This window comes from Triticum dicoccoides, chromosome 7B (assembly GCF_002162155.2).
Source record: "Triticum dicoccoides isolate Atlit2015 ecotype Zavitan chromosome 7B, WEW_v2.0, whole genome shotgun sequence".
In the NCBI taxonomy this organism is placed as follows: Eukaryota; Viridiplantae; Streptophyta; class Magnoliopsida; order Poales; family Poaceae; genus Triticum; species Triticum dicoccoides.
The window spans coordinates 743,362,984-743,371,993 of NC_041393.1; the positions used below are offsets into that span (position 1 = coordinate 743,362,984).

General features: G+C 48.4%; 1 protein-coding gene across 1 annotated transcript; it reads right to left on the reverse strand.

The window, feature by feature from the left end:
* On the reverse strand, positions 1–1,712 carry LOC119340272 (expansin-like A4). Its single transcript, XM_037612171.1, has one exon. The coding sequence runs from the start codon at positions 1,604–1,606 to the stop codon at positions 668–670; it is 939 nt and encodes a 312-aa protein (XP_037468068.1). The 5' UTR covers positions 1,607–1,712; the 3' UTR covers positions 1–667.
* Positions 1,713–9,010: the final 7,298 nt, after the last annotated feature.

Consider the following 9,010-nt stretch of genomic DNA (forward strand, 5'->3'; position numbering starts at 1 on the left):
TGTTTTTCAAACTATATTAGCTTGAAAAATGTTATATAAGACAGAGGGAGTAGAGATAAGTGTCACCAAATTCCACGGAGAAGCCGGTCAAAGAAGAATCAACGATAGCCGCAAGGTATCTTTAGACTTGGACCCGCGGCATGCCGAGATGTACATACGACTGGTCATGAGACTAGGTGCCGAATGCCTAATGCCGATAGCTCACCCACCCACTCATGTAGTGCATGCATGAGTACAATGACAACGATCTCAATTCTCAAGCATGTCTATATATAGCCCACTAATATGCACTAGCTACTTGCCAATGTGGAACCACAATCATGGAGCACGCACCATTTCTTTTGGCCGAACTCCGGCGACGACGATGAGGTGTTCCAGGTCGGAATATCCCAAGGGCGTCGTTGTAAAGTTTCCTAGCTTTCAGGGTCTTTTTTGCTGTTATGCCCCTTCCTCCGTTTCTCTTCACTTTTCTGCTTCGTGTTGTGCCGTTTGGTCGGTAAAGCGCGGCCGCGATGTACATGCAGCGGAACGTCCGTGCACTGTACATGCAGCAGCAACATCAATGCATCATCGGCCTTCCCGGCGGCTGGCCGGTGGCATGCAGGCCGGCTCTCATGGACCGTACTAGGGTCCACGATGGATGGGAGCGTGGGCGTCATCTCAGCTCCTACTCGTCGTCGTGGTTGTCGTCTCCGGCGCTGCACGAGGCGCTGCCGCAGGTGTTTGCAGCGACCTCGGTGACGCGCAGGCCAGTGTCGTAGACCGCGCCAGGCTGCCACTTCGCGGGGAGCATCGCCCCTTCGGCGCGCAGCCACTTGCTGCCGGAACCAGCGGTGACTACGAGCCGAAGCTGCAGCGGGCCGGCCGGCGCGCGCGACGTGCGCCACCCCCCGGGTGACCCCTGGTGACGCGTCATGTACTGCCAGTTCATTGGCGATGGAGCGGCAGCGCTCTGGGCGGCACCAAGAGCCGCCGCCTGTGCGACCTCGACCGCGACTATGTCGGTCTGGCCGCCGTGATAGAGGAAGCGGAGGGCGAGGTGCCCCCTGTTCCTGCTGCTCGTCTCATCCACCCTCACCGCCAGGTTTTTGCTCTCGTACGCGCAAGGTATCCTCCTGAAGTCGACGTTGACGGCCGCGTCCACCAACCTCCTGAGCTGACCATCGTCACGAGAAGCGGTCAAGGCTGCGAACGCGTCCTTCGTGAGCTGGAACTGGCTGCCGCCTGTCCTGTTCGTGTCCGTCGCCGGCTTAGCCTCGTCAGCGACGACGACGACCTTGACGCCGTCCTCCGCGCATGCGCCCCGGTCCCTGCACCTCAGCTGGTAGCAGGCGCCGCAGGCCCGGCCGCTACGGAAGAATCCAGCGCTGACGGTCGCGATGTGGAACCCACCGTCCGCAGCGAGGTCCGCCGGGTCACAGTAACCGCACGCGGCGCCGATGAGGATGCCGGCGTCGGGAGGGAGGAGGGAGGCGGTGGAGCGGCGAGGGCACCAGCCACAGCGGTAGGACCATGATGGCGAGGGAGCCGCAGAAACGTGCGCGGGCAGTGATTGGGCGACGGCGGCGGCCACCGCGAGGACGAGGACGAGGAGAAGGCGCGCCATGGTCGGGGGATCGATGAGGCTAGAGTCTAGAGAGCAAGATAAGTTAGTGGATGAGTTTCCTCCTGCCGTGCAAATGGATGTGTATGTATGTATGGATGGATGGATAACGTGGCTGAGAATGAGACAGGGAAGAGGAGGTGTGTGGTTGAAGGCTCCCTTTAAGCACCAAGCTACACCTACGTCTACGTGGGGGCATGAAATGAACGAAGATGATATCGAAGCAAAGGATCTTTTCAGGTCTACACTACTCCCTTCGTTTCCAAATATTTGTCTTTCTAGACATTTAAATAGACTACATCATAGGTACTCTCTCCGTCCAAAAATACTTGTCATCAAAATGGATAAAAAGGGATGTATTTAGAACTAAAATACATCTAGATACATCCTCTTTTATTCATTTTGATGACAAGTATTTCTGGACGGAGGGAGTATGTATGTAGACATATTTTAGGGTGTAGATTCACTCATTTTGCTTCGTATGTAGCCATTTGTTGAAATTTTTAGGAAGACAAATATTTGGGGACGGAAGGAATAGTAATTAACTGGAGGGGATCACCAGAGGATTTCATGTGCTCATGGGCGGCCTTTTTCACTATTATGACCCTTTCAATGAACTTTGTCACAAAATGAACTCGACGTGAAAGTATTTCACAATCTGACCCTTTTAGCAACGCCACAGCCCGCGGCGTTTCTGCCCAACATAGAAACGCCGAGGTAGCTAGCGTTTCTGATCAAAGAAGAAACGCCGTGGTAGCTAGCGTTACGGACCAGGTAAGAAACGCCAAAAGCGCTGGCGTTGCTGCCCATCATTGAAACGCCAATGACCATGGCGTTGTTTTAAGCACCAAGCTACGTCTATGTCTACGAGCAACCATGCATTTCCAATCATGCACGCACATACGAGGGGCCTGTCTTGACGTCTTTTGCGCGCCATGTGAGCGACGGTGGGCACCTACGGGCACACGGGCTAAGTATGAACAGTTTTCTAGTACTTCATCTGTTCCATAATGTAGTGCCTATAGATTTTTTTCAAAAGTTAAATATTACAAACTTTGATCGTATTTATGGAGAAAAGTAGGTACATCTATAATATCAAATGCACTTCATTGGATACATCATAGATTATATTTTCAGAATGTACATATTTGCTATTGTAGGTGTAGAGAGTTTTCTCTATACACTTCATCAAAGTTAACAAAGTTTGAATAGGCACTACATCGTGGAATGGAGGGAGTAGTAGCTGCCAACTGAGATTCACCACCATCGTGGAAGAAGAACAGCGGGCATGAAGGGCTCTTGGGATTTCGACCCGCCGGCCAGCAGACTCGCACTCCTTCACCCACATGCTAGATAGAGAGAGTTTTCTATTCCGGGTTATTATAGGCCCCTTGCCATTTCCAATGATCGGTCGACGTAAATAAACAAGAAACAAGGGAAACAAGTTAGGTTACCTGGTTTGTTTTCAAGTTCCAAAAGTCCTCACGTTACACAGCCAGGACGGAAAGGGTGGCCATGGCCATGACATTTCCCAACTAGTGGATGCATTACTCCGGAATAATGGAGTCGGAGTACTACATAACCTCATCAACACGTAGGTGTGCATGCATGCACAGGGTTCCTCTCCATCAATAAGGAACATATACAAAGTGCACAGTAGAGCATGTACTTATCTGTCCTTTCATTATCATTATTTTGAGAACGACGGCTATATGCAAGTTGTTTGAATTTGTAATTTGGATAAGTTGATTTCTTGGGAGAAAAGGGAAGGAGACGAGCTTGAAGTCCAAGGCCGAGTTGGGAACGAGGCGGAGCGAGCTGAGTATGAAAGATGAAGGAAAAAAAAGGAGAACGGCCTGTTGAATCTTAATCACATTGTCAAGAAAATTGACTTATCCGAAATAAAATTGAAGGTGACTGTGATTTAAGGCTTGTTTGGGAATGCTCCGCTCCCTAAAATTCAACTCTGCCTTATAAAATTCAAGCCAAATGCTCCATGAAATATAGCTCCAAAAAATATTTGGATTGTGAAGTTCTTTATGGGGTGCTCCAAAAACTCTAGAAACTGTAGTTGGGGGAAAATTACCCAATACTGCCACCGGTAAGTGGATACCCCTTCGTTTTTCTCACGTGATTCAATCAGATAGATCTTTTCAACAAAATTTCCCATTTTTGAAGGTGCAGCTAGCTGAAAGCCAAACATGATAAACTGCTCTTTGGGGGAGCAACAACTCCGGTATAAAACTGCTCCAATGTGGACTTCATGGAGTGAAGCTGATTTTGGAGCGGAGTAGCGCTAAAAAGGCCCTAGTCCACATTGGAGATTGGTATTTGTTCCTTCATGGCATCGATGGTCAGTTTATTATCATATATATGCGTTACTCTGCATACATGCGTCCAGAGGGGAGTTAATTATAGAGAACTACCATATTTGTGGCTAGGTTTGCAGAAAACCACCAACTCGTTAATCCGTTGCATAAAACATAGTGTTAACAGGAAACTTGTTGCAGAAAGCACTGATCGAGTGATTTGGCGCGTGTGATCACTTTCTAAGAAGTGGGGCCTGGCTATCAAGAGCTGACTTGGCAAAACATTGACACACACACCCCCTAGATCTTTTAAAAAGCACAACCAGACCCCTCGGTGTGGACAACCGCCGCGCACTAGCCCTGTTGTCCGGTAGGCACGGCGGCGCCCTCGTCAGCGTCACAGACGGCTACGACCATGGCGGAGGGCGAGGAGGCAGCCGGGGTGTGCGCATTTTTTAGGCATTGGCCTGCCGGTGCTGCAGCGATGTGGAGCACGCGTTGGGAGCCGAAGCGGAGCTCCTCCTCTGATGTGGTCGATGGAGAGGGTGGAGGGGGAGGATGCAACAAGCTCCACCTGCTCGACAAGCCATTCCTGTCGCCCTCCTTCACGGAAGAGGACGAGCTCGAGCTGGGGGCCGCTCTGGCGCCGCCACAGAAGAAGCGCTCGCGCCCTACCTCAACTTCTTCCAAGAGAGGGGCGCCGACGCCAGCGCCGACGTGGCCATGGCTGCAACACCTTCCCTTGGTGGATCCCGTCGCAACCGAGCTCAATGGCAACTGATCTGAAAGGCGGACAAGGCCATCATCTGGGCATGGCGGCTCAGGACATCGACGGCGACATCGTCAGGTTGGAGCAAGGCACGGCGGCTCAGGGCGTCTACGTCATTGAGGGAGGTCGGCGGGCGGGCTTTCGGCGGCGGCAGCGGGAGCCAGTGGGGGCGGTGCGGTTGGGTGCGAGGGCAGGCGGCGGTTGCATCGTTCCGATCGGATCGAGAGCAGGGGATTGGGAACCAGGGGGTTGACTGCTTTTTATTGTTAGATCCAAGGGTGTGTATGACATTTGGTTGCCAAGTCAGCACCTTACAACCCGGTCCTACCTGTCAGAAAGTGATTAAATGAGCCAAATCACCTGATCAGTACTTTTTGCAACAAGTTTATTGCCAACACGGTGATTTTTGCAACGGATAAACGAGTTGGTGGTTTTCTACAAACCGAGCCACAAATGTGGTAGTTTTTTGCATTTAACTCGTCCAGAGGAAACACATGATAGATGTTGGAATAAGACACCAATCGCTTCAACTTTAGTTAAAATAACTGCCATGAGAATGGTCTTGCAAGGTTAAACAGAAGGAACTAATCAATCAAAGTTGAAAGTAGCCGGATCAACAGGAATCCTGTGCCAACTAGAAACTAGTAATACAATAATATTTTCCAGGCATGCAACTGGGGAACAAAATCTCACTGATTTTGACTACATCGTCGCTGAAACTAACAGCCATAATCATTTCCAGTATGGCACTGGCACCTCTCTGAAAATAATACAACCACTACTGTATTGATACTGCTCCTGGCGGATTTGATCTCAGCTTCATATTCTATCCGATTAATATTTAAAGCAACAGTTAGGCTGAAATGAACTAATTAAAGAAATGCTCCAACTCATGAATATTCATAGTACTACTAAAGTGCAAGTGTAGGCAGTTGTTGGACTGGATTGGATTGGATCGATGATAGACAGTTATGCAAACACATTGATTGATTAGCAGCTACTCTATAAACACATTGATTGATTAGCAGCTACACACATATATAGTTGCAGTTCCTTGTGATGCTTAGCCCGATCTCTTAGCTCACCCACCCACTCTGCGTCCTACCATGGATGAGTACACAATGGCATTGGTCAATGGCCGCCATGGAATTGGAATCAGGGCGAACGCACCTTTCACATATACCATATGGCATCACATATACTACCCGTTGAAAATAAGTGTCGTAGTTTTGGTTCTAATACTAAAACTACAACACTTATTTTGGAACCGAAAGAGCATATTATATACAGCCATATGTATGTAAATAGATATGATCTGCAATTCTAAGTACGACGTGCCTGCCATGATAATGGCGCTGTCCATGCCTAATCTTGCTAAGGGCAGTTGGAGAACAGATCTCCGTGATTGATTATAACAAATCATCATATCAAGAAGTTTGATAACGACCAAATCATCAGTTCAAGCAGTTAGATAACGACAATGGTTTAAATTTGTCCCAAGAGATTTGGTCCCTGAATAGGAATATCCAACCCAAATTACACAAAAGGGCGTGTCAGCAATAGTTCACATGCTGGACGAATGCAAGGATGCGTAGCACAATACAACCGGCACACAACATGGCAACATTGTATATCACAAGAGGGTCCTCTCCATTTGAAAAAGGGCATCAATAATTTGAATTCAGCACTAGCATGTGTTTAGTCGAGAACCATCCGTATCATCTAGTAGTGCATGTAATCCATGTGCAGAAGTACCTAACAGTTTCTTCTTATGATTAAGCTCGGCCGCTAGCACACCCCCACCCGAGTCACCCCAACCGAAGCGTTGATCAGGTGTTGCTCGTGCGTTGTGACAGAGTCACATATATTTTTGTACGCAATCATTGTGATTACATACCAAAATAAATTTTAGCTATCAATTTAAGCAATACTTGCGAATTAAGCTTAGTTCGGATGGTTAAGTTTCTTATGGTGGAACCAACCCATCAGGGTTCAAGTCCTAGACTGACACGAGTGCTCGCATTTTTCTGAATTTATTCCAAACTTTTCGGTGATGTTCGTTCAGTGGGAGAAGACGTTCCTGTCGACTACGAGGCGCCTGTGGTGATTTCGTCAATCTGAAGATGTGATGCCGGCTCAGTATCTCGGAGGTGCTCACAGGGGTAGGATGTGCATGCATACATTCATAGGGGTGATTTTATGTGGTCATCTACGATTGTATGTTTATTTATTTTTAATCAATACTTATTGTCTTATCAAAGAGACATGGGGCAGTTCATGCGGTCTTCGACAAAAATCAATGAATTTTTTTGGCAAAACCGAAAACAAAGATGGGGTGAGGAGGGAGAATAAAAGAAGTGCAAGACAAAATCTTATGTATTTTTTTAAGTAAGATAGATTGAAAATTGGCAGCTTTATATTAATGAATGGTCATACAAACATATGTTCTCGTGGTTGGCACATATGAATGGAAGGTACATAAATGACCATGCCGTGCACTACATGCACAGCACACTTGATAAGTGAATTCTCAAAAGATAAAACCACTTGATAAGTGTCCTGGGCGACACGGGGGAACGCAACGCTGCTGCCGCCGGTTCCACCCCTCGGCGCCCTCCTCTCCGCCGCTGCCGCTGGCCTCGCTACGGTTGCGGCGGGACTCGCCTCCGAAGGTGGCTGTGGGAGTTACGTTGTGAGTGCCGCTTCGTGGCTAGGTCGCGCCTGTGGCTGATCTCGTGTCCGCAGCTGCTGCTTGGGCTGTAGGGCTTGGATCCGGCCAGATCTGGCCTCCCTTGATGCGGCTACGTCTCGCCGGCGAAGGCATGGCGAGCCGACGGCCCCGGGCATGCTGGTGGCATCGTTCTACTCCTCCCTCATCTTCGTGGATCTGGGGCCTGAAAATCCGCTCGTGGTGCTACCTAGGAGTGCAACTGCCGGGGTGTCCTCCCGTGGCCGTGGGGTTGATGTGATGGCGGACTGCCCCGTTGTTTTGCTATACTGCGGTCATCACTCCGGCTAGCAGCGTCGTCCTCGTTACAGTTGCCACCAAAAGGTCTTCAGGAGAGTTTCATCTCTACAGATCCGGTGGTTGACTTCGACGAAGAGATGTTAATTATGGACGACGACTTGACGCAAATGAATGGTTGTGCAGCTCATCGCATATAGCTTCTGGGATTGAGGAAAAGTGGTGGCGACAACACATTAATGACTTCGAGAGTGGTGCTACTCGAGCACTCGGTCCCAAGCTCCGAGGTGAAAGCCTAAGTCTAACCCGAGTTGGGTATACTTGGCAATGGCGATGTTTTACCTCGTTACCTTATTGAAGGCATTGTTCGGATATGTTCAGACTAGTTCTTCGGGTGAAAACCTTGATCCCGGCCTCGAATGATCAAATCCGGTGATGATGACGCTTGAGCGTTGCTCCCTTCCTGAAGGCGTTGCTGTTGAAGTACTTCGTCGTTTATGTGGGTCATGAGTTAGTTGGTGCGACTATGGTCATTGTTATAGTTTGCCGGTCGCGGATCTGATAGCTTGCGCTTTTTTCTTGTTCTTTTTTCCACGCATACGCATAGCTTTGGTCTTATATGGCTTTGCTATTTGCCAGCGTGTTTGTGTGCGTGTGTTAGTGTTGGCTGTGTGCATCTTAGCTATGCAGAGGCCGGATGTGTGCTCATTGTGTTTGTATCTTCTTGATGCTCCATTCTGAGCCAATAAAATCCACCCTTTGTTGAAAAAAGTGTCTCCAAATTCAACAGAGAAGCCGGTGGAAGAAGAATCAACAATGGCCACGTGGTATCTTTGGACTTGGACCCGCGCCGGGCCGCCCGCCGAGAGATATACAAATAATGAGATGTGAGTTGCTCAAAAAAATGATGAGATGTGAGACTAGCTGTAGATAGCTCACCAACTGACTCATGTTGTGAATGCATGAGTACATTGACAAATGACAATGACAATGATGTCAACTTCTCAAGTGTGTGTATGTAGCCACTAATATCGAAAAGAGTAAACTCTACTGCTACGACTCTGGGGGTTTGCCCCGCTATTTATATAGCAATATTTAGGTGGGAGGATCCCTCCCAAATTCCAAAAAGAAATAAAAAAGAATGTGGCTAGGTCTCAGTCGACTGAGATTTAACCAAGTCTCAACAAAGAGAAAAATAAAAATAAAATAAAATTTTACATGAATCTCAATGCATAAGAGACTTATTGAAGTCTCAGTCGACCGAGACTTTGCACGACTGTACCAAAAATGACAAATGACTATGATTACTTTATCAAAAATGTAGCCACTAATATGCACGTCACTTGCTAGCGTGTTCAACGACG